Genomic DNA, 27,927 nt, shown 5'->3' on the forward strand with positions numbered 1-27,927 from the left:
CTCGCGAGAACTGGAGGCGGGAGGGGCGGAAGTCTCGCGAGAGGCGGAGCTGTGGAGGTCGTTGGAGTCGCCTCAGCCGCTGCCGCCGCCGCCATGCTGCCCCGCATCGCCCGCCCCGCCGCTGCCGCCGCTGCCCTGCGCCGAGGGTTGGCCACCTCCGGGCCGGTGGGTGCTGGGGGGACGGGGAGGGATGGGGGGGAACGGGGGGGGACGGGGGGGGAGCGGGGGGAAGCGGGGAGGGGGGTGGGAAAGCGTGGGGGGGGGGTGGAGGGGGAGATGGGCCTAGTGGGGGGGGCTGGGTCCTGTCAGGGGAGGGGGGGATGGGAGGGGGAGGGGGGGGGGGCTTGGGGGTGATGGGGGTGATATGGGGGCAGGGAGGTGGGTACGGGCAGGGGAGGTGGTGAGGGGGTGATGGAGAGGGAGCTGGAGGTGGTCCTGGCAAGGGGGAGGGGGTGAGGGGGGGCTGGGGGTGATGGGGAGGTGGTGGGGGGGTGAGTGGGGGTGATGGGGGGGAGTTGGGAGGTGTACCCCGTTAGGAGGAGGTGATGGGGGGGAGCTGGGAGCTGGGCACAGGCAGGGGAGGTGGTGGGGAGATGACTGGGGGTGATGGGGGAGCAGGGTCCTGTCAGGGGGAGGCGGCAGGGGGTGTCTGAGGGTGATGGGGAGGGAGCTGGGAGCAGGTTGTAGGGATCGGCCAGGGGGTAGAGATGGGGATGGGGGATAGCTGGGAGGTGGTAGGGGGTGCCCAGGGGTGATGGGGAGCAGGTTGTGAGGTTTGGTCTAGGGTGGTGGTGGTGGTGAGGGAGCTGGGGGCAGTCAGGAAGAGGCAGTGGGGGGGTTGCCTAGGGATGGGGGGGGAGCAGGGTTCTGGCAGGGGCAGGTGGCAGGGGGTGCCCAGGGGTGATGGTGAGGCAGCTGGGGGCAGCTGGTGGGGCTTGTCCCAGGGGTAATGGTGGTGGACAGGAAGCTGGGAGCAGGTTGTGGGGCTCAGCCCAGGGATGATGTGAGGGAGCTGGGAGCCTCAGCCTGGCCCTGCACAGTGCAGGCTATCCCCGTGTGCCTTCTGGATGGGGAGCTTGCAGCTGGCCCCCCTCACAGTGGGTGCTCAGTGTCTGAGCGCTGGGTGATCCTATCAGTGAGGGTGTGCAGGGAGAGGTGCCAGGCTCTGCACTGCTCCCTTCCCATTCTCAGTGCGTGCCCCAACTCTCAGTGCGCTGAGAACTAGGGTGGCAGCTGCAGCTTTAGCAGTAAACCTTTAATACGTGGTATCCCTGAGCTGAAGGAGAGTTCACACAACGCTCTCAGACGCACGGTCTGATTTTTGGGTGGTGCTGTGCAGAGCCGGGAGTTGGACCCCCAGGTCCTTGCGGGCCCCTTCCAGCTGGGGATGTTCTGATTTGGGGCTCCTGGTGGCAGGAAGGGCTGGGGAGGTGGAGAGACCTCTGCCATGGAAAGGAGACAGCTCTGCAGTGCCATGTGACAGAAGGGCTATCGGAGCCATAAAGATATGCCCTACAAGAGAGAACTGTGTAATTATTAGGAGTTGTGTTTAATTGCAATGAATTTTGACTTAATGGCATCAGCCCAGCCATAAATACGGGGCACAGCACCAATTAATGCTAGACTTTGCTTTCCCTCAAAGAGTTTTTTTTGCTAAATTGCATTTCTTGCAGTAGCAAGGACATTGAGCTAAGCCGAAATTGATTAGCTTCTGGGCGGATTCTTTCTTGTCAGAGCATAATAATTAAGCTGTTCATGTGGGGCCTTGCAGCAGTTAGGGCTTTATCTGGTAAGACAACGTGATGCAGAACGTCACCGATCATTCTGTCAGCACGTTCTGTCTGCAGGAGCCTGTGGTCCTCACCAAGTGTGTCAGAACATCCCATTTTACAGTTCCTCTCTCTTTTAAAGGAGCTTTCCTCTAATTTCACAATGGGAGGGAGTCTTCAAGAGAAATCACTTTCTTGCAGAGAACACATTTGAGTAAAATTGGTTCACCAGGGCAACACAGCAGGGTTGATTTTACTTCACGCATTTGACCAAAGCTGGGATTTGGTCCCTTAATGTTCTCAGAAGCCTGCAGCTGAGGAGAGCTGATCTTCTGGTTGCTCTGCCTGGCCTCGCTTCTACCTCAGCTGCAGACTCCAAAGAACATCTGCAGCTGATGTGTCCGAGCAGGGAAGCTCAGAAGTCCTTGGGAAGGTGTTACGATGATCCCTTTGTGTGCTTAGGCAATCCAATTTGCGTAGAGCTCGATAAGAAGTTGGGAAACAGAACGAAAAGCAAAGAAAGCGTGGTGAAATCCCCGGGGTCGCTTCTGCAGCCACTAGCAAAACATCTCAGTGCATTTCTCTTGTTTTTTCCTCAGAACAATGCCAAGGTGGCAGTGCTGGGGGCGTCGGGAGGGATTGGGCAGCCGCTGTCCCTCCTCCTGAAGAACAGCCCGCTGGTGAGCAGGCTCAGCCTCTACGACATTGCTCACACCCCTGGCGTCGCAGCTGACCTCAGCCACATTGAGACGAGAGCGACTGTCAAAGGTTTGTGGGGCTGCTGCCACCCCTCGTGGGAGCCTAAACCTGCTGCAAGGCTAATTAGGGCTCCGTTGATTGGATTGATGTGTGTGGAGATGGGACTAGCTCCTGGTTGCGCTGTTGGAGGGGAATTCATAATAACTGGCAGGAAATATCCAGTAAAGTCATACCGAGGGGAAAAAAAAAGAGCATTGGAGTTGAAAGTTTGTCTACAAATGGACTGATGCTCTCTGGGTGCCTCCATGACCTGTGTGTCACTAAAAGGTGACATTTTACTTGGGTGTGCCTGTCTCTTCTCCCTCTGCTCTGCTCTTTTGAGACCTGCCCCCAGCTCTAACACGGAGCTGTTAGAGCAAGGCCAGAGGAGGCCACGAGGATGCTCAGAGGCTGGAGCACCTCTCCTACAGAGCCAGGCTGAGGGAGCTGGGGGTGCTCAGCCTGGAGAAGGGAGGGCTCTGGGGAGACCTCACAGCAGCCTGCCAGGGCCTAAAGGGGGCTGTGGGACAGCTGGGGAGGGATTCTGTCAGGAATATAGGGATAGGGCAAGGGGGGATGGCTTTAAACTAAAAGAGGGAAGATTTAGATTAGATCTAAGGAGGAAATTCTTCACTCAGAGGGTGGTGAGGCACTGGCACAGGCTGCCCAGAGGAGCTGTGGCTGCCCCAGCCCTGGCAGTGTCCAAGGCCAGGCTGGATGGGGCTGGGGGCAGCCTGGGCTGGTGGGAGGTGTCCTGCTCATAGCAGGGGCTGGAGCTGGGTGATCTTTTAGGTCTCTTCCAACACAAACCATTCTGTGATTCCGTATTCTGGGAGCGCTGGCTGTAGTGCCCAGCCCAGCTTTTAGGACAGTGAATGTTGTGTATACGCAGTGGGAAGGCCCTGTTTTCACACAGACGGAGGTTCCCACCACTCCTACTCCTTGAGTTTTGAAACAGTGAAAATAAAACATGAAACTGGGTCCACCCATAACTTTACTGCTTTGCTTCTCAGTGTGAGTCTGAATTGAAGGGTAAATTAAAATCAGAATTGTGTGCTTTTAGGTATAATTTTGTACTTCAAGCTGTCAGGTACTTACTGACAAAACCATAACATCTGAATGTTTTCCATTCCAGGCTTCCTGGGACCTGAGCAGTTGCCAGAATGTCTGAAGGGCTGCGATGTTGTAGTTATTCCTGCTGGAGTCCCCAGAAAGCCAGGTATGTTCTTCCAGGGCTTCACTGTCTTGTCTCTGCAGTACTTCTGTTCAAGGGGCTGGTGCTTCACAGCGCTTCCCTTGTTGGTTGGGATGGGAGTGGGCTGGTAATGATGCTGCCCTAGAGCTTGGTGTGGTGTCAGCCACCTCAGTTAGCTTTTGTCACTTGTAAAACGGGGACAAACACTGATTTCTGGGGTTCCTGTGTAAGGGTGAGGAGCAAAGACGTCGCACTGCAAGTGATCCTGAACCTCCCATAGGATTTCTTGCCCAGAGCGTTACCATGTTCAACAACTGGTTCTTTGTTTCCTTTCTCAGCAGAATAATAATAATCCATTTGTTCTGCGTTAATTGTGTGGTAACTTCTCCGAGCATCTCCGAATGAATGCTCTTAAGTCTTCCTCATATCCCTGATTCGTTCCATTTCCACTCTTTTTTTCAGTACCCTATTGGGAATGCTACAAAAGCCTAGACTTTAATTTCTTGTTCATCCTCACTGTGTACTTTTCATGGTTAAAGTGGATGCTGCAGCAGAAACAGAGGTTGCCACTTCTGCATCTCGCAGTATTTTGCAGAGAGCAGTTAGCATTCGAGCTGTAGTTGTTGAGGTGACTTCAGAGGGGAGGAGAGTTCACCCAAGGAGCCATTAGGCTGCGCTGAGCACCCCGGTACTGATGCAGGTCTGCAGGGTGATGCACCACCTCTGGCTGAAGGGCAGCCTGATAGCTGGCAGCCGGGCCGGTCGCTACTGAAAAGTGCTGATCTGTCTGAAAGGGCAGGTAGCCTTTATCAGTGGGTTACCTTTGGAGCCAGTTCCTTATTGCAGCAGGGGAGCTTTCTCTTGATACATGAAACCAGGAGCTGAAGCTGGCATATCGCTGTCCAGAGCAGGACACTCTGATTGGGTAGCCTGCCCTTTAGTGAATAGGCTGCGGGTAACTTAAAATACTCTGCTGGGTGTGTTCTAGGTATGACCCGCGATGACCTGTTCAACACCAACGCTAGCATTGTTGCTACTTTGACAACTGCCTGTGCGAAGCACTGTCCAGAAGCCATGATCTGTATTATCTCTAACCCGGTAAGCATTTCCTGGAGACCTTCAAAATGCAGACAAGAAAATCCAAACTGAGAACACTGGAGTAATCTGTGAACTGCTGTTAGTTTGGAGCAGTATCTTTAAGGTCTATAAAGTACTTGTAGGGGAAAGAAAACCTAAAAGCCTGGCTCTATCAACACATTTTTTTGGGCTGTATCAAAATCAGATTAAACTTAGATATAAAAGTGCTTGATATCTCAGCTTCTGTTTGACTGTGGTTAATAGTGCATACTGTTGTGTTAGCTGGAATAGAACAGCTCAGGAAGGGAGGAGCCTTTGTAACATGAATGAACAAGTTACTGCCTTAGTGGTTATTTAAAATGCGCTAGTTTTGGCCTGACTGTAAATTGCTCTTCCTAGTAGGAATTGAAGTAATTGGCTAGAGCTGACTTGGAGATGCACTGTTTATTTACTGGCCTGTTCAGTTCATGAATTGGCTTCATTATTAGCCTGGTTCTAATGAACGCTTGCCTGTTTTTGCTTGCAGGTTAATTCAACCATCCCAATAACTTCAGAAGTCTTCAAGAAGCACGGTGTGTACAATCCCAACAGAATCTTCGGTGTTACAACACTGGACATTGTCAGAGCGAATACCTTTGTGGCTGAACTAAAGGTACGTCGTAGAGAGGGGTGCCGTGTGCTTCTGTCATCAGATCTACCACAAATGCCTCTAAAATCCCTGCACAGAGCTAAAGCAGCCCAGCTTTATGTGGAGCTAGAGCTGGAAGCAACGATTCCCTGTTCCCACTCTCTAGAGGAGCCCAGGGATAGGGTTTCTTGCAAAATGTAGTTCGAGAGGCTTTGACCTTTCCTTTCATAGCTCTCCCCTGTGAGCGAGCTGCATGTTTGCCTTAATTCTCTTGGCATTTTCAGCCCTGCTGGTGCAACCAGAGGAGGGGGTTGAATTGTAGTGTATCTTCCCAAGTCATACTGTGCTGCCAGTTGCAGGATATTCTGTGGGGTGTCAGGAGGTGCAGCAGTTTCACTGCTCTTAGTAGCCCTGGTGGGGTTTGGATCTTTGCTGCTGTTTATCTTGCATTAATGTTGCTCTGTACTGCCTGAAGTTGTCAGAGTGAATAACCTGGAGCTAACTGTGTACATCTGGCTTTGTCCATGGAGCGTAGCTGCCTCTGAAGCTTCTCCTCTCTGTCTCGTGGGGGTTTGTGGATGTGTTCAGATACAGAAGGAAGAAAAAGTGTAGTGGCTTTAAATGGTTTTCTCGTTCCTGTGTCTCAGAATCCGGAAAACTTCATGTTTCCCCTAGGGTTTAGATCCAGCTCGAGTAAGTGTTCCAGTCATTGGTGGCCATGCAGGGAAGACCATCATCCCTCTGATCTCTCAGGTAAGTCACGTAACTGCTGCGTGTGGCGTTGTGCTGCGTGGTGTTCCTCCTCAGTGAGTTACAGCTGATGTGAAGTGCCTTTGTGATGGCATGTGGCGTGCTGAGATACAAGAGTAGGGAAGACTGTCTCAGCTGTGGCTCATTTTATTCCGAGATGAAGTGCAAGCTACTCGAAGGTAAAGAGCTAAATCTGAGCTCCTCTGGGTGGCTTAAATAGCAGCACTCTTTTTTTCCCTAGAGCAGTTCTGGAATAAGAACTGAGGGGTAGTGTGGGTGTTCAGATATCTTGGCAGTGTTTTCTTTTGTCACTTTTTTGATGGCAGTTGTATGGTATGAATGCTTTGCTACAGCAGAAAAATTAAACTGCTTTTACCATGGTGGACTAGAAACCCTCCTGCAACAGCCAGTGTTGAAACGAGGAGGCACAGCTCATCTTGTGTGGGGAGATTGCTTCAGAAATGACCGGTTGTCAGAGGGAGGCTCCCTTCACGTGTCTAATGCAGAGTGAAATGCAGCTCTAAAGCAGGCTGCAGCTTTGTGAGGAGATGGCCAGGAGATGGCCAAAAGCAGCCAGTGGAGAAAGGGCAAAAAGCTCTGCTCTCAGCGAGGAATAAAGTGCCCTTCACAGAAGGATGGTCTTAGGGAATAAAGCAAGGGCTTTGGAGCTGAATGCTGAGCGGGTGCTTTTGCTAGAGGCAGTCAGGGCAGCCCCAGCTGTGCTTAGCAGACCTGGGTAGCTGTCTGAAGGTTCACTGACTTCTTAAATACCTCTTGCAGATGGGATCCTCCATAAGGCTCTAGACTTCCATAATGCCACAGTGACCCAAATATTTATAAGGTGGCTTTTTTTTTTTCCCCCCTAAAGGTTGTTACATGCTTGGAGGGCACCTGTCTAGTGCAAAGGACTAGATGGTAGCAAGTAACCATGGCCAGCCCTGGTTTTGCCATCAAGCTGCAGTTTGTCTCTGAGCAAACTAGGCATGACTAGCGTACTGTTGGAGTTCTTGCAGCAACCAGAATCCTTAGTGAATGCCTGCAGCTGCTGGCCAGTCTGTCACACCATCTGGGAGCTGGGGTAGTTGATTTTTCCCCTCTGAGAACTGTTGGTAACGACTGTAGTGATAGGAGAAGTATCACGTGGGTGGCCTCGTGCTGGAGGGGTGCTGGTATTTGATGCTAATTTATTTTTTCTAATCCAGTGCACACCAAAAGTGGACTTCCCCCAGGATCAGCTGGAAAAGCTTACAGGGAGGATTCAAGAAGCTGGCACTGAAGTTGTCAAGGCTAAAGCAGGAGCAGGTTGGTTCTTGGCTACAGCTTCCAAGTAATTCTTATCGTCCAGCTGAATGGACGCAGTCCTCTTTGGTTTAATCTTATTTACAACTGCAAGGCAGAAATAGGAACTGCTGATTGCAATCCTAGCTGCTCTCCCACGTCAGTGACTGCCTGAGCTGTGGCACTAGAAGTAGCTCAGTATGTAGGGAAGACCAAACAGTACTGGATCCTGAACGTGTGTGACTTCAAAAATCATCTTCTCTCATTAAGCTCTTTCCTTCTGTTAATCTGGTGAACTGCATAGCAGGTGGCTTCTGCCTTCTCAAACTGGCTGTGAGCTTGAAGTCAGTGACGCTGCAGCTCTGTAAGCATAACAGCGTGGAAGCCTTTGATACTAAACCAAGTACTGAATTTAAATGTGATCTGTTCTAAAAATGGTTCAACTCTTACAGGATCTGCTACCTTGTCTATGGCCTACGCCGGAGCTCGCTTTGTGTTCTCCCTGGTGGATGCCATGAACGGAAAGGAAGGGGTTATCGAATGTTCCTTTGTGCGGTCGGAAGAGACAGAGAGCCCCTACTTCTCTACACCTCTGCTGCTGGGAGTATGTGCTTCACGTGGTGGGGCTTAGAAACAGCAGTTACTGGTGTAGTCTTTAGATTTCGTGTTTTTTACTCAGTGATTTCAATTCAGTCCAGTGCCGAGTATCACTAGGTAACAGCTGAACGTATGTTTAAGAGTTCTTGGGTATTTGGGTATTGCAGGTAAGCAAATATCCCATGTTTAAATGTTTGCTGCTGCTTTTATCTGCTCTCAGACTGCAGCTCACTGAGTAACCAGCGATTCAGACCTTTCTTAAGAGGTCATGTGTGCCCCAAGTTGGTGCCCAGTTATGAAGAGCTTTCTTATGGTTAAGGAGAGTCAGCAATCTGGTCTCCTCAGCTTGATCTGCTACAAGGAAATTACTCAGAAATGGAGGCATGTGGGGAAGCACTGTGTGAATTAGGATTAATAGGTTTCCTTCCGAGTTCAGTAGAGGTCCCAAAAGCAATGTTATTCTAACCCCGTGGGCAGAGTGAAAGCAGTGACATGGCTGCTGGATGCAAGGGATGGTGTACGTTGGTTTGGGTGGTAGCTGGTGAAGGAATGGATGTAGAGGAGGATTAAGGGGGAAGCGTTTGGATTCAGGCATGAGATTTTGGAAACCCAGGAGTGCAACTCTGAAGCAGGTTCAGATTGCAAACCAGTGGCAAATGAAGGGTGTACACAGAGGAGAGCTGAACGGTGGTTCTGAGGGCAGGAGAAGGCACAAAGGAGCAGTGGGTATCAGTCTCCCCTGGAAGGAGCCGAGGGGCTAGCTTCAAGTTCTACACCCCAATGAGAACAGTGAATGAGAAGTTTGTGAAAGCTCTAGAAGTCACTACAAATAGCAAAAAGCCTCACAGCCTTGCAAGGAAGCACAAGGTTTGCAGACGGTAAAAGTGTCAGAGGTCCTAGGCTGGGTCTCCATCTCAGTTGGGCAGTAAGTAATCAGGGCTGTTAAGTTGCTCTCTAGGTCACTGAATGAATGGTTAATCCTTAAATCCTCTTTCCCTCAGAAAAATGGCATTGAGAAGAACCTGGGTATCGGCAAGATCACCCCCTTTGAAGAGAAGATGGTTGCTGAGGCCATGTCGGAGCTGAAGGCTTCTATTAAAAAAGGAGAAGATTTTGCAAAGAACTTCAAGTGAAGCGTTGATGATGGGGAGGAATTCCAACTTCCTTAATTTATTAAGGCATCATGTCACTTTACAACTTCGGGTTCAAAGCTCAGGTTTTGACTGAAGTCTGTCTGTACCAGTATAATTGATTGTTGTCAAAGCAGAGTCTAATCATCAATAAAATGGCCTCATTTTTTTCAGCGTACCAGCTGGAGTTGTCCTGTTGTTTCTGTCTTCTGAAGGTAGAAGCTGCAGGTCTCTGAAGCGTTACCGGTGAAATCAGCCTCTTAAAACGGGTGAACTAATTGCTGGATTTTGTGAGAGACATCCCAGGGAAGGGGCTCAGCTGTTCTCTGCAGAAGGAGAGGTGATAATGCAGCCTGACAGTGATGGGCACTTCAGGGTTGTTAAGGAAGCTTAAAGTTGTGTTTCGTATTTAAAATAGTCCCGTATTTCTTCCCCAAATCATGAGATCTGACTAGGTAACACTGCTCTGTGGACAGACGTGATGGAGCCGAGGAGGTGGCCAGCTTACAAAGCTTCCACCAGTCCTCAGACCTCCTTATATACTTCCACTGGTCTCTGAAAGCTGCAAAAGAAGCTACCTTTGAAGGCAAGGTTGGTGTTTCACACCCCTGAAGCAAGTTTTTATCTGAAAACCCAACCAGAGAAACGCAGTTTCTGGGAAGGACGTACCCTGCGTCGCTTTCCTGGTCCTGCTGCTTGGCTACGCTGCAGCTCCTCCGAGCTCGCAGCTGTGCTGCTGCTTCGGTTTTGTCTCGGGCTGCTTGTTCAGCACAGCAGCTGGGAAACCGGGGATGATCAAACGGGATCGGGACAGGTTGAAGAGGCTTGCAGGAGGGTGTCTGATCAGAGTGATCCCAGGGGTGTTTTTTCAGGTCGGCGCATTGCCTCTGATACATTGTGTTGCCGGAACCTTACGTAAGTTGACTTTTAAAGAGTTAGTGAAAGAGCACAGCGGTTGCAACGTCAGTCCTGCTGTAAGAAAATAATTAAAATGCTGAGAGTGACTTCTTTCTAGTTAGGAACAAAAGCCTTGATTTAGCATCTGCATAGATTTCTTTTACATTCATCCCCTTGTGCATATAAAAATAAACGTCTGCACGAAAACGGTGATGACAAGTTCTATCGCCGACTTCTTTGAAGGTAAGCTTTAATGAAGGAAGCTATTAATTCAGTCTTCCTCCATGCTCTGTGGGCTGCTTACCCTATTGCTTTGAATTGCTCTAATCCACGTAGGCTGAATTCTAAGTTGAGCAGACGCTGTTTTGATTAGCTGGAGGAAATGCCAAAGCCCAGCACCTCTGGTTTGAGCGAGACAACCTGATGTTGAAGGTTCTCTTAGGGAACAGAGCTAAAGGCAGGAGATACTGTTTGGTCACTGGCTTCATTTCCTCCTACCTCTTGTATTCTAACTCTCCTGAGATATTCGAACTATTTATTTTTTATTTATTTACTTATTTTGATCTAGCCCATCATCCTGAAACAGATCACACAATTACCACACTGCTGAAGGCTGACAACGAAGCGCTTGGCTCTGTCCCTCTGTGGAACACGTAGGCAGAGAGGACAGCAAGCCCAGCTCTTGTGCCTCTGTCTGCGGCAGCTCAATGTGTTAAAGCTTGGTTTCTTTACAGAAATAGTAATGAAATGGAAGGGCCGGCACTCATTACTCAGCAGGCTTGGAACAAAGTGGTTATTAGGTGGTATTAATAGAATTAAAGATCACGCTGGGGGCAGGGGAGGATGTCCCAGCCGAAGGACACAGAGGATGGGTGGCACAGGCCTAGCACGTGCGACCTCGAGGTTGTTCAAAATGTTCAAACTGAGGACTGGGAAGCTCGTGGTGGCCTTGGCAATAACGCAGGCTGCTGGGAGGGGGCTCTTACAGACCCATCAGCAATTCTGTACCCAGGAGCAGGCAGTGGGTTATTTAATCAGGGTGTTTGTCCTCTGCAGAGCGAGTGGCCTGCTCCTCCTGCTCATGCCCAGGCTGCTGGGAAAGCCTTGCCTCGGACCAGGAGGGATGGATGTGAGCTGCACTTGTTCCAGTCCTGCTCCTTTGGGTGCAGCAGGTAGAGCAGATTTCCGAGGGCTGGAGTGTTTTGGGACTTCTGATGCAGGGTGCAGTTTGAGCCCTGGGGAGGGAATCAGGGCGCACCCTGGCAGAGGTTCCTGGAGGAACAGGAGCTAACTGGGTGCTCCTGGGGGAAGTGGAAAGGTCCATGCGCAGGTACCCTCAGAGGAACAACCTCGTTCTTCTGTTTTACCCATCTGCGTGGATTAGGGTGATGTGGCAAAGCACAGAAGAGGATAAAACGAGGAGAAAAGCAAATGGTGAGGTTTATGGCTTGGCTATTTCATCACCCTTGGTGCCCAGGTGCCTTCAGGTTGGCAGAGTGCAGGCTGGCAGCCTTCACCCACATTTATTCCTGGGAAAAGTTTTCCCTGTTTCCCTTCCTGGTTCCCAAGCACGCGTTTGTTTAACGGGACCGTGTGTCGGGGCGGGGTGCCAGCACCCGTCCCTGTCTGAACCCTGCTGGGATGGAGCCTGCAGTCTCCAATGCATCTCAAACCCTCACGGCGAGCACAGCGGGTGGGTTTTAAAGGCAGATTGGGGAGAATGAGAGCTGGTGCAATATCCGTCCCCATAAGGAGCTGTAATCCTTCGGGAAAATCCAGCCCTAAGCCCATGCGTGGTGGCTGTGCCCCCTGGAGCCTCCTCTCCCTGGGGACACTCAGGAGATGGCAGCAGCAGCTTGCCTTGGGCAGGGCTGGGTCCTGGCATTTCGGTGATGTTTGGGAGAAGCAGGGAAACAACAAGGGGGAGGCGTTTGGGTGCTGCTTTACGCAGAGCATCCTCAGCCCGTGGAGATCACAGGGGAACAGGGAGAGGAAAGGGGCCCAGAGGGTGACGCCGAGGGGCTTGAGCATCGTCAGGAGGATCAGAAACCACCCGAGCTGCAGCTCCAGCTTGGCAGAGGTCTCTTTTCCCCCTCCTCTTTCCCCTCGTTCCCTTGCCTGGCCACGGGCACCGTTAATCCACCACGGCCACATTCGCTCTCGATTTACTCAAATGCCTCCGAGCTCTCCCTTCCCTCCTGGGCGCCTCGGAGCGGGTTTGTTTGCATTTACAGGGAAACCTGTTAATAAAGGCCACCGAAGGGACTGCTCTTTTCCCGGCTGCAGGAACAGATGGCGGGGTGAGGGCGGCGCAATTAATGCGTGGGGGGACTCCTGCCGGGGCGGAGGGCACCCCGGTGGCACGGGGAGGTGGGCGATGCCCCTGTAGGAAGGGCTGTGATGCGGGGAAGGGACGGTGGCACGTCCACCCCAAATCGATGGGAGCCTCCAGCCGCGATCGAACGCCCCAAGGTCACCCTGGGATGCCCTGTCCCCATCGCAGCCACCGCCGGGCTGCCCCTGAGCCCTTCCCCTGCGCAACTTTTTCTTTTTTTTGCAGCATTTCTCGGCTTTTTCCTCTCCCCCCGCTGCCTCGCTGGGCTGTGTGGGGCCGCTGAGCACCACACGGGTTTGGCTGGGCGGGATGGGGCCGTGGCCGTGCCCACAGCACGTGGCGGGGCCGCTCCCGGCCGCCCTCCCTCGTGCGTCGGGAGGAGGCTGGCAGCGATTTTTTTATTTTATTTTATTTTTTGGACCCGCAGTGTGAATCCTCGCAATTAGGCCTTGTTCTGCTGCCTGCCTCGTTTGATCTCCTTTAATTATTTATCGCCGATCTTTCCTTCCCCGGGCCTGGCTTTCTTTCAAGTGAGGCTTTTCTCCCGCTCCCCCTCCGCCGCGCCTCGCTCCGGCTGCCTCTTCTCCTGCAATTAGCGGCCCCTCTCCCCGCTCCTTCCCTTCTTCTCCCCCTTTTGTTCTCTGCCAGCTCTTTCCCTGCACCGCAGAGCCCAGCTCCCCCCTCCAGCTCCCTGCCTGCAGGTTTCTCTCCCCTTTTTCCCTTTTTTTTCCCTTTTTTCCCTTTTTTTTTCCCTTTTTTCCCTTTTTTCCCCTCACCCCAGCCCCTGCCTTCCTCCAGCCCCAATGATGCCGTAGCAAACCCCAAAACGGCCCCGCTGCGAGCCCTGGCTCCCCTTGGCAAGGTGCCGGGGGGCTGCTGCCCTCGCAGCGGGGTCTCCCCGCGATGTTTTTGCCGCGGGGAAGCCCGGCCACGTCTCCCCATCCTCTTTGTTTCCCAGGCCCTGATGCATTATTCAGCGCTGCGGACGCTGCGGGTGCTGGAAAGGGAATGGCGCTGCACGGGGCACGTGCTCGCCCCGGGGATGCTGGATTTTTTTTTTTTCCCCCTTTATGGGGTCTTTGTCCCCTCTGCCATCAGAAAAAAAAAAGAGGGAGCAAAGCACCCCGCGGGGCTTCTCCCATGGGGCAGCGTCTCCTCGCGTCCTGGTGGGGATGCAGAGGGGAGAAAGCGAGGAGCGGAGCGCCCTAAAAACAGCCTGGGGATGCTGTGGGGTTGTGCTCGGCCCCTTTATCCGGCCCCAAAGTGCCTCCTCCATGGGATGGGGTTGGGGACAGGGATTGGGATGGGGTCAGGGATGGAGATGGGGATAAAAATGCATTTGGGGATGGAACAGGGACAGGGATGGGGATGGGGAGAAAGGAGAGGGGTGGCTGCACCCCAAAGCCTCCTATAGGTAGCAGCCAGAAGCAGTTTGTAGGATAGATCCCCCCTCACCATCCCCATGGGGTCAGCAGGGTGCCTTCGTTAGCTCCCCGCATGCTAACGAGGAGACAAAGCTGGGGGCAGCTCCCCAGGGCTGCAGCCACCAGGTGTGGGGCGGTTTGGGGCTGGTTTGGGTAACCCGCCCCTTGCTGGGAGCACAGCGGGTGGATTTGGGGTGCTTCGGGGTTCCAGCCCTCGCTGTTACTGTGCAGGGAGGATTTGGGGGCTTTGGGGCCGCCTGTCCCTTGCCATGACCGGATTTCAGGCAGGTTTGGGTAACCTGAACCCCACTATGGGGGCGTAGCGTGGCCCTGAGCATTGCAGCACTTTCACCTGGATTTTCTTTCATTTTTGCCCTTTTTGGGTTCAACACAAACCTTTTTGGGTTCAGCTCTCCTCCTTGGGCCTAATCCCGCCCACTGTTGCTCATGGTCAGACTGAGCAAAACCTTACTGGGGGCACTGGGAGCTCCCCCCCCAAACCCTCCTGCTAGGTGGGGTATGGGAAGAGGTGGGGTACAGGGTGGGGTGTGGGGTGGGATGTTGGGAGGGATATGGGGTTGGATGTGGGGTAGGGTGGGCTATGGGGTGGATGGGATATGGGATGGGATATGGAGTGGGATACAGGGTGGGATGTGTGGGCTATGGGGTGAGATATGGGATGGGATACAGGCAGGGGAGGGATGTGGGATGTGGGATGTGGGATGATATGGGATGACATACAGGGTGGGGTAGGATACGGGATGTGAAGGTAGGATGTGGGATGTGAAGTGGGATAGGGTGGGATATGGGTTATGGGATGGGATGTGGGATGAGATGGGATATGGGATGGGATACAGGGTGGGGTGGGATATGGGATGTGAAGGTAGGACATGGAATGCGAAGGTAGGATATGGGATGGGAGGTGGGATACAGGAAGAAATGGGATATGGGATGGGATAGGATATAGGATGGGATTCAAGGATGGGATATATATGATGGGATGGGATATGGGATGGAATGTGGGATGGGATGGTATATAGGATGGGATAATATATAGGATGGGATTTAGGGATGGGACATAGGATGGGATGTGGGATACAGGAAGAAATGGGATGTGGGATGGGATATAGGGTGGAATTCAGGGATGAGATATAGGATGGGATGGGATATGGGATGGGATTCAGGGATGGGGTATGGGATGGGATATAGGATGGGATTCAGGGATGTGATATAGGATGGGGTGTGGGATGGGATATAGGATGGGATTAAGGGATGGGATGGGAGGGGAGGGGGGGTTGGGGTGGGAGCCGGGCTGAGGTGCAGGACAGTGTGAGACAACAGGGGCCTGTGCGGGACGATATGGGATGACGGGGGCCGATTGATACGGGATGATACGGAACGATAAGGACCGATAGGGACCGATTGGGGCCGATAGGGGCCGACAGGGACCGATAGGAGCCGATAGGGACCGATTGGGACCGACAGGGCCCGCGTGAGGCGGGGCAGGCCGCAGGCCCTGTGTGGGGTGTGTGTGCACTGCGCCCTCCGGCCGCCAGGGGGCGCTGCGGGGCGGTGTGAGGGGGGGGGGGCGCTGGGCGGGCTGAGGCGAGCGGAGCCGAGCGGAGCGGAGCGGAGCTGTCCGCTTCAGCACCGCCGGGAGGGGCCGGGTGAGCGGGGCCGGGGGGGCTGGGGGGGCCTGGGGGGGTGTAAGGGGGATTTGGGGGGGGTATAAGGGGGATTTGGGGGGCTAAAGGGGGATTTAAGGGGGTAAAAGGGGGATTTGGGGGGGTATATAGGGGATTTGGGGGGGTATATGGGGGGTATGGGGGGGCCTGGGGGGGTATAGGGGGGGTATATGGGAGGTATAGGGGGGGTATGGGGGGTGTTGAGGGGTTTGGGGGGGATTTGGGGAGGGTGTGGGGGGTTAAAGGGGGCTTAGGGGAGGTGTTGGGGGGTTAAAGGGGGGGTTGGGGGGTTAATGGGGTTTAAAGGGGGGTTAAAGGGGGTTTATGGGGGTTTGGGGGGTGCAAGGGGAGCGGGGGGGGGAAAGGGGGTAGGGGGTGAGGGGAGACGCCATGAGGGGGGTTTTGGGGTTTTGGGGTGTGGGGGGGTAAAGGGAGAGGGGTGGTTGTGGGGTGTTACCTGGGGAGGGGTCAGAGGAGTGGGGTTTTGGGGGGGGGTGGGTTTTTTTTTAAGGGACAAACGGGGAGTAGGGAGATGCTGGGAGACCCCATGGGATGGGGGGGTGGGGGGGTACCTAAAAGGATAGAGGTGTGATTTGGGGATGGTGTTATTGGGATGGTGTTACTGGGGGGACAGTGGGGTTGGGGAAGGGGGGTCGGACAATTTTGGGGCTCCTCAGGAGCACCCCGTGTGCACGGTGGGATGGGGATGGGCCGGGAAGGGCCCGACGGCCCCATGAGACCCCATAGGGAGGGCTGGGGGCTCCCTGTTGGCCCAGGGCTTGCGGTGAGGAGAATGCACGAATCACCCCAAAACCCGGCCCCAAAACGGGGCAGGTTCCTAAAACCCTCTGTGGGGTTTGGGGGGGGCAGAAGGGGCAGGGCTGGGCTGCCGGCGGGCTCTGTTATAGGGTCGGGGCGGCTCGGGGCCGGGCTGGGGTCCTTCATCCCCTTGGTGTCCCCACTGTGGGGGGGTTCGGGGCTCGGTGTCCCCGCTGCGGACCCCCAGGTCCCGGGGGTCCCATCCTCAGCGTCCTGATGGAGGCAGCCCCGCTCCCTACGGCACGGGGGGGTTACAGGAGCTGGCGGGGGGCTCCTGGGGCCAGAAGGTGGCCGGGTTTTAGGGCAGCGCTGCCGGGGCTTTGCCCGTGGTCCCCCCCACCTTGGTTTCCTGCCCCCTAAATGGGTTTTGTCCCCGCAGGGAGATGCGGCCTTGCCCCGATGAAGGGCTGCCCCCACAGCAGGGGTGCCGTGCCTGCTGGGCACCCCGCGTGCATCCTCAGCCCCCCCAAATTTATGTTGTGGGGGCGCAGTGCCTCCCCCTGAGCACCCTACAACCCGGGAGACGGTAGCTGGGCTGCGACACGCTGCCTTAACCCTCTCCGTGGAGGAAATCCCCAAAAACCCCCCAAAACCCCCATCCCCAATTCCCCTGCCCTGATTTCGGCATGCCATACGGGGTCGCAGGCAAGCGGATGGGGCCGAGGGGGGGGGGGACAGAGCGGGACCCCCGCTCCTCGGCGTCCCCAAAGCCCTTCGCCTTCCTTCCCAGCTCGTGTCTTCTCCCGGCCAGGTGGCCCGCGGCTTATATAACGTGCTCAGCCCCGGAACAGCTCCTCCCGTTACACAACGGGCACCGCGCCCGGGGGGGGCCCCTGCTGCCTGCCCACCCCCCCTCTGGACCCCCCCCCTGCACCCCGTTACTGCCGCGGGGAGGCGAGCTGGTAGGGTCGGGATCGGTGCCGCAGCCCCCTGCTGCTCTGGGGGCTCAATATTTGCTGCTTTTATTATTTTATTATTATTTTATTGTTATTATCGTCGTGCCCCCCCCGGCTTGTCTGCTGTAGGGGCGGATGGGGTGAGGGTGCCCCCAGGGGGGTGTCCCCAGCCTGGGGGTGTCCTTAGGGAGGGCTGGGGGTGTCAGGATCCATCCCTGGCCCTGCTGGTGCCTCGCTGCTTCCCCCGAGCCCCCGCTGTTTAAGCACCCCCCCTTGGGGTGAAGGCTTTGGGGGCAGCGTGATGTGGGGTGCTGGGGGGCTCCTGGGACAGGGGCTGGGTGAAATTTGGGGACTTTGGTGTCACCTGTGCTGTCCCATGCTGTGCCGTGACACCGGGGCTACCAAAACCCACGGATTTCGATGCTGCCTGCAGGACACCCTCCCTCACACATTTGTTGGTGTCCCCCCCCGCTAATAGGTTGCATTTTGGGGCTGGGAGCACACCCCAACCCCTCGCCTCCCTTTGGGGTCCTGGCTCCCCTGCAGAGCATCTCCCTACTCCTCGGAGGAGCCGCGACACCACCCGTCCCTCTCCACGCACCACCATCCCCCCATGCCCACCATCCCATGGGGTCCTGCCCCTCTCCGTGCCCCCCCGGACCCCCCCGGTCCCATTTTTTGGCACTCCGGGAAGGAGCCCAGTTGCTTAGCAACTCTTTGGCTTCTCCGCCAGCCTCCTCAGCTATTTAAAACACGCAGCCACGCGCACACGCCGCGTACGCACGGGCAGCAGCGAGCCCTCGCCCGGCTCGCCAGCCCCCCGTTAGCCCTGACGGGGTGGTCCCGAATCCTTCGGGTCCATCCCGGTGTCCCCCCGGCTCTGGCCATGCTGGGTTTTGCTGCGGGATGGTGCGGGACATGGCTGGGGTGTCCCCAGGGATTGGGTTTTTGGGGTGCCCTTTGGGCACCCAGCGCCTTTCTGCTCCCCAAATTGTGGGGTCCCCGCGGGCTCAGGGCGGAGCTGACGGGCCGAGCCTTTGCAAGCTGCTCTCCTTCTGTTTTCTTTTTTTTTTTATTTTTATTTTTCCCCTTCTTGGAGGTCTGACTCATGGGTTTTGGCACCGGTCGGCCCAATTAAGAACAGCAACCCGAGACTTTTCCTCCTGCTGACTCCAGCCGGGTTTTCTGCCTTCGTGCAGCCAGGCGGAGGCCTTCTCCAGCCACCTTCAAGTAATTAGCAGCCTGTAACGAGGCTGGAAATGCTTAGGGTGGAGGATGAGGATGGGAATGGAGATGGATGGGGATGGGATGAGGATGAGGATGGAGATGGAGGATGGGGATGGGGTTGGGGATGGAGGATGAGGATGGAGGATGAGGATGGAGGATGGAGGATGGGAATGGGATGGGATGGGATGGGATGGGATGGGATGGGATGGGATGGGATGGGATGGGATGGGATGGGATGGGATGGGATGGGATGGGATGGGGATGGGATGGGTGGCGGATGAGGATGATGATGGAGCTGGAGGATGGTTTGTGGAGGATGGGGCTGGCCCCTCTCTCCGTTCCCCGGAGCAGGTGGGCTCTCCTCCTTCCAAACTGTGCCGTCTCGGCGCAAGCTGCCAGCAGCAGCTGAAAGCTTCAGCCCCCTGCTTCCTGGTGCTGCTTCCCTCCTGTAAACAAATGGGAGATTTTAAAGGGAAAACCGCTGCTCTTCGTCTAAAGGGCAGCCATCCCCTCGGGGGACCCCGCAGCAGCCGGAGCCTCCCCCGAGGGACTTTTGGCCTTTGGGGGGGCTCAGCACCGGCCTCAGGCCCTGGCCAGAGGCTCGCCGCCGTCGCCCCGTGTCTGGTGCAGCTGGATGCGGCCAGAATTAATTGAGCACCGGCCGGAGGCGGCTTTAATTAGCGCAGCAGCAAGGGGGAGGCCGGCTGGGTGGGGGGCACCTGGGGGGGTGCTTCCCTCCCCCCAGGAAGGGGGTGCCCGGCCCTGGGCACGAGTAGGGAGCTGGGTGGGGAAGGATTGGAGCAGGCAGCTGGGGAGAGGTGTGTTTGTGGGCAGGGAAAGCTAAAGGCCAAAGAGGTTTGGTGGAATAATGTTGATGGGGATGGGATGGGGGCGCAGCATCTCCAAACGTTTCCAGAAGCTGAACCCAGGCAGCAGAAAGCGCCTGTGAGGTGAAAACCCATTTTGATTTCCCACTCCCCAGCCCTAATGGTGGCTCTTGGAGTGCCAGCGGGGAGGATCGGGATCCCAAAACACGAGCACAAAGGGCTCAGCAAAAAGGGATGAGCTGGATTCACTCGGGAGTTCCCCCAGAGCTGCCCCCGAAGCCCTGGCACGGCGGGGCTGGGACCTCAGGCGGCTCGGTGGCACCGCAGTGGTTTGGGGACGGGTGGCAGCACTCGCCCCGAGACGCCTTCTGTCCCCCTCTGCAAGGCGGCCGGGGTCTGACTGCCAGCGCTTGATGATTTGTGGGTAATTACTGCAGATAATGAAATATTTAACCGTCGTGGTTAGAGCTGTGGAGAGCGCTGAGCCGGGCGGGGAGCCGCTGGCCTTCGGGCAGGGCTGATATTTGGGGAGGGGGATGGAGGCTGGGGACTGGGGATTGGGAACGAGGATGGGGATGAGGCTGGGGACTGGGGACAAGGATGGGGATGGAGGCTGGGGATTGGAGATGAGGATGATGAGGAGGTTGGGATAGGGCTGAGGATGTGTTTGGAGGCTCAGGATGAGGCTGGGGATGGGGTTGAGGATGGATTTGGAGGCTCCAGGCCATCCCCGCCGTGTTGCGTGGCCGATGACTGAATGCTGCGGAGCTGACAGCCCCCCTCCTGCAACGTGTCCCTTGCAGACAGGGTGTTTTTGGGGTATCTCCTCTAGGGACAAGGGGGCACAGACCCAGCCCACCCCTCCGGGGGCTCCTTCTGCCCCAGCACGCTGCGCTGTTGGCACCGGGGGTGCAGGGTTTGCTCCGTTTGCTTTTTTTTTTTGTGTGTGTGTGTCCATCCAGGGCTTTTGCTCGTGGCTCTGCTTCGCTATTTATAGCCGGGTGGTGTTTGTGGGTAGTTTTTTTTTTTTTTTTTCCTCTTCCTTTGTTTTCCTGCCTGTGCCTGTGCCGTCACCGAGGCAGGATTGCTGTTATTAGCTATCATGGGGAATATTACTCACGGCGGAGCACTTCCCCTCCCTGCCACCCCCGGCCCCTTGTCCTCAGCTGCCTGGGGAAGGCTTTGAGCCAGCCGGGGGGGGCTGGCTGCGTGACACCCACCCGGGCACCCCACTGCTCCCCCCACCACCCCCCCGAGCCCTCCCGGGTACCCGCGAGCGGCCAGGACCCATCTGGGGACCACTGGGTCCCAGCCCCTCTCCCCCTGCCCCGCAGGGACCCTGCGGAGGGGACGGGGACACGGATGGGGACGTTGGACGTGGCTGCGGCGATCTTTGAGCAAATTGCTCGCCGATCGACCCGGGGGTGTTGCACAGAGTGAGGGCTCTGCTCTGCTTGCCTCCAGCTTCTTTTGCAGAAAACGGGAGGCTTGAGGATGAAATTAATTCCTGCTGGGGGAAGCAGGCAGAGGCTGCTGCTGCAGGAAGCATCCCCTCCTTCCCCCTCTCCATCACCCATGGATGAAACCTTCCAGCAGGGGAACATTTCCCATTTGGAAGCTTCCCCATCCCCACATTTTTGCCCTGATGAGGGAAAGGCAAAGATTTTGGGGAAGAGCAGCCCCGCAGCCGGGTTTCCTGCAGCATCTCCCACCCAGAGCCACGCGGGAGCTGGGCAGCTCCTTGCTGCAGGGCATCGCAGGCCTCGAAATGCGGGCACTGCCCTGCTTGCTGGAGCAACGATCCCAGCCCCTCCAAGGGCTTTAAAACCCAGAGGTGCCTCCTGCAGCTCCCTGTGCTGCTGGGGGTCCCCGCGTGGCTGGGGTCTGAGGGGACTCGGGCTGTGCAGAGCCCCCCCCTGCTGTGGAAACGCAGCCTGCTGGCTCCTGTTGGCGCGGTAATAACGGGGAAAAAAATAGAAGGAAGAACGCCGTGTAATTAAGCAATCAGCTGCCGTCCTCGCCGGGCAGGGCTGTCAGGAGATAAATGACGCGTGGGGCAGCCGGGGGCAGCGGGGAAGCCGGGATGTTCCCGGGGCCCCCCGTGGCACGGCAGCTCTCCATGCTGAGCCCCTGTTTTTGGGGTGCTGGGGGCACCCCTGCCTGCCAAACGGACCCCATTGTGCCCGTTTCTTCTCCGTGGCTGCCCCAGGCAGGGCTCGGAGGCTCTGGAGGGGCGCAGACAGCAGAGCTTTGCCCTCAAACCCTGCTGCCCCGGCTCCGTCTGACCCCACACGGCTGTGGGTGAGGGCGTGCTGGCCGGGAGGTGACATCTCCATAGAAATCCTGCCGTAGCCGTGCTGCTTTCCGCGGGTTTCAGCCATGGGAATCAATAGGCTTTAATAATGCAGGAAGGTGCGCGGGGAGGACGGGGATGTTGGGCCCTGCTGCTGCTTTCACAGCCGTGCTGGAGGAATCAGAGCTCTCCACCGGCTCCGCGTCGCGTCCCGAGCTGTGGGCAGATAATTTTACAGCCGGGGGCGCTGGGTGACCCGCTGGGTGTGCAGCCACGATGCCGGGATGTGGCAGGGCGTGCTCGTTCGCTCCTTTTCACTCCTTCTCTCCCAGCCCTTCCCCTCCTCGTCCAGCTCTCCCATCCCTGACTGTGCCATCTGAGCCCCTGGCGTGGCCGTGCCAAAGGGACTTGGCTCCCCTTCTCCCTGCCCTGCTTTTTTTTTTGGCGTGTGATGGCATCGACGCCCACGTGCCCAGGTTGGGTTCACGCTGCTGTCCTTGTCACCCCTGTGACAGGGTGTGCAGGCAGCGCCTGTCCTCAAAAAAGCCTCTCAGGCAGGGTGCTGCCAAGGGGAGCACCTCTGAGGTTCAGCCATATACACAAAGACACTTCTCCAAGTCCAAAATGAACGTGGGGGGAGCGTGTGTGCATGGGGGGTGCTCCGCCTGCACCTTTGGTCGTTTTCCTTTGGGTAGGGCTTTGTGGGAGAAGCGTTTGTGGGAATCCGAGGTGCAGCAGGGGGCTCGTGTGCTCAGGGGTGCTCCAGAGCTGCTGGGATCGGGGCTGTCACAACCTGCACAGACACCCAGTGGGGCAGTTTGCGCCTTTCTGGCTGATTTGGGATTTTTGGGATCTAAGCACGGTCGCAATTCTCCTTCCCCACGGCTTGGGGACATCATCCAAAGCCCAGCACAGCGCTGTCCCCTCCGAGGGGCTATTTCTGGAGCCTCACAGCCCACAGCAGTGCCACTGAGCATCCACCCAGCACCATCCCCAGCGCTGATGCACCTCTCTCTGAGATTTTGGGTCACAGCAGAAGGGAACGAAGCCAGGGCAAGGAACTGACCTGTGGCTCTTCCTCCCCCCCCCAGGTGCTGCGTGCCTCCAGGCCACCCCCCCAGCACCATGGCTCTCTACAACAACGGGGCCAACGCGCCCTCGCCGCAGGAAGCCTCCAACGGCTTCGCGCAGCCCGGCGCCTCGGGGACGTGGCACAAGGCCGAGGAGGAGGTGAGGCTGGCGGAGCCCAGCCTGGTGAAGAAGGCTCACCGCGAGATCCTGGACCACGAGCGCAAGCGGCGGGTGGAGCTCAAGTGCATGGAGCTGCAGGAGATGATGGAGGAGCAAGGGTGAGTGCTGGGTGCTTGGGGCTGGGTTGGGATATCCCGCGGTTGGGCACCCCCGTTGGACACCTCCTGGCACCTCCTCCTGCCCCTTTTTCTCTCTAAACCACCCTGAAGTGGCAAACGTCCTCATTTGGGGAAAAAAAAATGTCTTTGGGTGGATTGGGCTGGTTTCTGCAGCACCTCACGGGGTCTTTTGGGATGAGAAAGGGCCAGTCTGTGCCTCACGGGTTGGGGAAATGAAGCAGAGCTGTGGCTGAGCCCCAGGTGAGGCCGGTCCAGTGCTTCGGTTTGTCCCTGCCTCCCCTTTCACCCTCCAGTTTTGGGGCTAAAGCCTGACTGATGGAGCAAATTCTTCAGCGCACGCAGGGCGACGGGGACTGGCATCAGCTGCGGAGAGGGAAAATGGATTGAGGGAAGGCTTCGCCAAGGCTTTCATTAAGAGCGCAGCCGTGACCTAGAATTAAATTGTCTCACACAGACTGGAATAATGATTACGCCTAATTTGTCGTTATGGAAATAAATAAGGCTGACCTGGCGCCTTGGGGAGCCCGGGTCCTCCTTTCGGGTTCCCGTGCCCTACGAGGAGCCTTACTATGAGTAGTAGTAGTAGTGCAGCGGGTAGTAGCGCTGTGGTGATGGGTATTGTTGCTGCTGTAATTGTCTTTGCTGTTATTAAGGCTATTAATAACAGTGGGGACAGGGATCTGCCGAAATGATAATGTAATTACAGCAATAATCTTGGCCGACCTGGTTCACCCCCCTCTGCGTGGGGGCTCTCCCGGGGGCTGCAGGGGAAGCTCCCCAGGGGTTTGTGCCTGGCCGTGGCCCCTGAGCCTCAGGGATTTGTCTCCAAGGGCAGAGACCCTGTGGGGTGAGGTGTCGTGACAGCAGGGGAGGTTTTTGGGGGATTTAAGTGCTCCCTGGTTCCCTTCAACGCGGATGGATCCCGCCTGCTCTGGATCCGCCCGCTCCAGGCTGCCTGCGGGGTTACTTGCTGGCTGGTGCCTGGATTTCTTCTCTGGAAAAGGAGCGTCAGCAATTTCTGGTTCCTTCCCCACCCTGTTCTCTGTGTTAACAGCAAAAAATCCCTCTGACAGGGTTAGGAGCAGCCACTCTGCAGCCAAACCTCAGGCTCCCCTTGCTGCAGGGCTGGGGGGAGCCTTGGGGCAGGAACGCCTTTACGGGCAGGATGGAAGCAGATTTTGGGGACCTGCCAGCCCCTGTCCCTCTGCATGGCACGGCCAGATCCAGCCCTGGGGTGCTGCTGTCCTCCTGCCCGTGGCTCTGATGACAAATGCAGCCCTTGAGCCGTCTGCAGGCTGCTGGAAACGCCTCGTGGAGAGCTCTGAGAGCGTGGTGGGGCTGCTGGAGCAAGCGGGGAGAAAGGCAAGTCCCCAGAAAGAAAAGGAGAATTAAACGGCCCCTTGGTGGCCGTAAACTTGGCCACGGTCGCCTGTCCACCACCTCCAGCTTGATTTCATGTCCCCACTCCGATAGCACTGCCCACGTTAATACCCCACTGCAGCAAATCTTTGCCTGCTCGCCAGTGGCCCTGGGTGAGGTGCAGAGCTGCGTTTTGGGGGTGCTGCTTTGTTTTTAGGGCCCCCCAGCCCTGGCGTGCTGCAAGGCATAGGGAAGCAGCCAGGGCTGCCTGGTTCACTGCCCTCCTCCCGCTCAGCAGCCCTTGCCGGCTGGAGCATTAATGAGCCCGTTTCAGTGCAAATGAGCTCGTTAATATTAATCCCCATCTCGTTCTGGCGGTGGCAGAGCTCTGCACCCCCCTCACCCTCCTGCAGGACGCAGCCCAGGTGCCATCCTGTGCCTCCCCCTCCCGGGGATGCTGCCGAGTTGCTCCACGTGGGCATTTCCAGCGCGGCACCGCTGGGTTTTGGGGTCAGGGATGCGCCCGGTGCCCTTGTGCCGCTGCGGGATGCGGCACAGGGCTGCCCGGCGCGGGCTGTCACCGATCCCTCCAGCGTCTCAGGGACAGCTGGAGCGCCGTGCTTTGCCGCGGCTGTTTGCAGATGCCAGGGACAAAGTGATTAGTGTCTCTCGTTAATAACCCTGCAGTGGCCTGAGTCAGCGTTCGGCGCTAGTGCAGAGCTGGCTCGGCTGCGGGGCCGCGGCGCAGCGCGGGGATGAGCGAGGGGATGGAGGAGAATCCCAGCCCTGCTGGCTGCGAGGACAGCCTCGTGGTCATCCTCCTCCTGCACCTTCCTCATGGCCCCTTCGTCTGGAAGAAGGGGAAGTGGGGCTGAGAAGGGCAAGGAGGGTGGTGGCAGGGCTCCAAGTGGAGGGCCCTGCTGTCCTCCACCCCTCGATGGCCGTCCCAATGCCACCTCTCCTCCCCAGCCCCTCTGGCCACGCGCCAGTCCTGGAGGTACGGAGGTCATCAGCAGGGCCCTGCCCTGAGTGCCCTTCTGTTGGTCACCCTGCTCCTGTCCCAACCCTCGGGGCACGTGCAGCAGCCCCTGGAGGGCCCGCACAGCATCCCCGCCTGCCCTGACCACATCTCTGCCCATCCAGGTACTTGGAAGAGGAGATCCGGCAGAAAGTGGGGACCTTTCGGCAAATGCTGATGGAGAAGGAAGGCGTGCTCACCAGGGAGGACCAGCACGGGCGCCAAATGTAAGTGAGGCAGCTCCGGGTCGGCCCGTCTGTGTGTCCGACTCGTCTGTCACACGTTGTGCTGCTTGTCTGGGAGACATCCCGGGTGGCCACCAAGGATGGATGGATGGATGGTTTGTTAGATGGTTGGTCGGTTAGCTAGTTAGATGGTTAGATGGTTGGTTGGTTGGTTAGATGGCTGGTTGGTTGGTTGGTTGGTTGGTTAGGTGGTTAGATGGTTGGTTGGTTACATGGTTAGATGGTTGATTGGTTAGAATATTGGTTGGTTGGTTAGATGGCTAGATGGTTAGATGGTTGGTTGGTTGGTTAGAATGTTGGTTGATTGGTTAGATGGTTGGTTGGTTAAATGCTTGGTTGTTTAGATGCTTGATTGGTTGGTTAGATGGTTAGATGGTTGGTTACATGGGTGGTTGATTAGATGGTTGGTTGGTTAGATGGTTGGTTGGATAGATGGCTGGTTGGTTAGATGGTTGGTTGGTTGGTTGGTCGCTTTGTTGCTTGGCTGGTTGGTAGGAGGCAGGTTTGGCCTCTCTGAGGCAGGGTACTACCTCCGGAGGGGTTCTCCTGCTTGGTCTTTGGGCAGCCTCCAGGTGCTGTACAGGCCAGTATCGCAGTGCCCATCACAGAAGACGAAACCAGAGCGCAGGGTGCTCAGCTCACCCATCAGCTGGTGGCAGAGACCAAGCCGCAGGTTTGGGGTGCAGCACGGGGTGCAGATGGCTCCAGCCACTCGTGCCCTGCCTCTGCCTGGCCACAGCTGTCACCAATGTCACTGGAGCAGAGCAGGCACCAGCTTGGTCCTGGGGAGAAAGATGAGATGTTCAGGCCATGCCTCACTTCTGCCTGCTCCTGCTATTTGGTTGCTTTTCCTGCTCTCTCCAGGGCTGAAATCACAGCTCTGCCTCCATCCAGGCAAGGACATCGATTTGGAGTCCTTGCTATTAACTCCATAATGCAGAATAATCCTCCTGCCCAGCTGCAAAGCTGGGGTAACTCACCTTGGGGATGGTCTGGGAGGCTGCCTGCTGTCCTGTAACCCCAGTAAGATTCGCGTTAGCAGTACTAATCCTTAATAATAGCAACAATAAATAATATAAGAGGCCCAGGCAGGGCTTGAGCCTGCTTTTCACCAGCACAGACCCGGAGCCATCCCCAGAGTCGTGCCGCACCTCTGTCAGACTGCCGTGAAACCCAGGAGCCCCGTGGAGGAAGCTGCCCCAAGCCGCTGTGCCCCGTGCTGCTGCCTCCTCATCACTCCTTGTGCTGCTTCTGCCCCGGGATGGGGCCTGGGGCTGAGGTTTGCTGTGCAAAGCAGCACTGCTGCTGCTGGGGACGTGCCACCCGCTCCTCCCGCCCTGCACGGGACCATCCCCAGCCCCGCGAGGGGCTGTGCTGGCTTGATGATGATTTATCTGTGCGCTGCTTAATGGCCCGGGCAGCGTGGCTGGCCCGGCGCGCACCATCCATCAGCCTGGAAACCAGGTCACTTGGGACAGGAATAGATGCTGCAGGTTCACTGAATATTAATGCTTCATTAGGGTCAGGAAATCAGGGCGAGGGGGAGGCGGGGAAGCCGTGGCGGCGGGGGCAGTCTTCCCCTGCCAGCAGCCTCCCAGCGGGGACAGGGCTGGGCTGAGCCCATCCCGGTCGGGGTGCGCAGCCCCATCCCCATCCTGCAGCAGCCACGAGCGTCTGGGGTCCTCCTCCAGGCAGGGATCAGTGGGATAAACAAGGTGTGGGATAAACCAAGGTGCCTGGGTCACCCAGGTGTCCGAGCATCCAGGTGGCGTGTTAACAAGTGGCCTTTGCCCGTGGGACCTGAGTCATCTTCAGGGCATCTTCCCGAGAGGCTGCCCAGCTCGTTAGGGCTGGCGCTGTAACGAGCACAGAGGTGCGTTACGGGCACCCCAGCAGCCGTAGCTGTCACCTCTCCCCACCGGCAGGCTACCTCTGCAGTCTGAAAGGTAGTCGTTAGATTAGCCCCGGGGCTATAAATAATAGTGCTGAGCTGGAGGGAGCGGCCTCAAAGCACAGGAGAGCTCCAAGGAGCACGGAGGTGCTTGGGGGAAGCTGGGAGGGGATCCCAAAGGAGGGGGTTCCCCATGTGTGGGGACCTGGCCTGCAGAGGTCCCCGCCAAAGGATGTCCTGGATGCAAAACCTCTGCACTTGTTGAAGGAGAGGCTGAGGGAGGGAGCTGCAGCAGTGCTTCAGATAAACACGCCCAGCCTTCTGCAACGGCTGGAGGCTGGGAGAGCCCCAGCGCAGGCACCTCGTGTGCTGGTCCTGTTCCAGCACCTCCCTGGACGTCTACAAATCAGCCACTGGGCTGGCTGGGCTGCGAGCCCGAACCAGCTGCTCTCATTTCAAAGCACACGCGAAAAGCTCGG

The 27,927-nt window shown here is 56.8% G+C and overlaps 2 protein-coding genes across 4 annotated transcripts in view; both read left to right on the forward strand.

Annotated features, from left to right (window-relative positions):
- The first annotated feature begins 5 nt into the window (after positions 1-5).
- On the forward strand, positions 6-9,340 carry MDH2 (malate dehydrogenase 2). Its single transcript, XM_027472702.3, has 9 exons — positions 6-165; positions 2,369-2,537; positions 3,643-3,726; positions 4,691-4,800; positions 5,306-5,431; positions 6,083-6,160; positions 7,360-7,459; positions 7,888-8,039; positions 9,034-9,340. The coding sequence occupies exons 1-9, from the start codon at positions 94-96 to the stop codon at positions 9,163-9,165; spliced, it is 1,023 nt and encodes a 340-aa protein (XP_027328503.2). The 5' UTR covers positions 6-93; the 3' UTR covers positions 9,166-9,340.
- Positions 9,341-11,100: 1,760 nt separating this feature from the next.
- Positions 11,101-27,927, forward strand: part of SRRM3 (serine/arginine repetitive matrix 3) — a 32,900-nt gene continuing 16,073 nt past the window's right edge. For 2 of the 3 annotated variants that reach the window (XM_072026102.1, XM_038165963.2), the window contains exons 1-3: positions 15,410-15,485; positions 22,657-22,914; positions 25,438-25,539. In XM_072026102.1, the coding sequence (XP_071882203.1) occupies positions 22,691-22,914; positions 25,438-25,539 (326 nt within the window). In that variant the 5' untranslated portion in view covers positions 15,410-15,485; positions 22,657-22,690. Of the gene's footprint in view, positions 11,232-15,409; positions 15,486-22,656; positions 22,915-25,437; positions 25,540-27,927 lie in introns of those variants that run through there. The other variant, XM_072026101.1, reaches the window with a different exon arrangement.

This window comes from Anas platyrhynchos, chromosome 20 (assembly GCF_047663525.1).
Source record: "Anas platyrhynchos isolate ZD024472 breed Pekin duck chromosome 20, IASCAAS_PekinDuck_T2T, whole genome shotgun sequence".
In the NCBI taxonomy this organism is placed as follows: Eukaryota; Metazoa; Chordata; class Aves; order Anseriformes; family Anatidae; genus Anas; species Anas platyrhynchos.

Coding starts and splice junctions, on each gene's coding strand:
- MDH2 (XM_027472702.3), top strand. CDS start 94: ATGCTGCCCCGCATCGCCCGCCCCGCCGCTGCCGCCGCTGCCCTGCGC. Junction 166..2,368: donor GGTTGGCCACCTCCGGGCCG/GTGGGTGCTGGG, acceptor TTTTTTCCTCAG/AACAATGCCAAGGTGGCAGT. Junction 8,040..9,033: donor CTACACCTCTGCTGCTGGGA/GTATGTGCTTCA, acceptor TCTTTCCCTCAG/AAAAATGGCATTGAGAAGAA.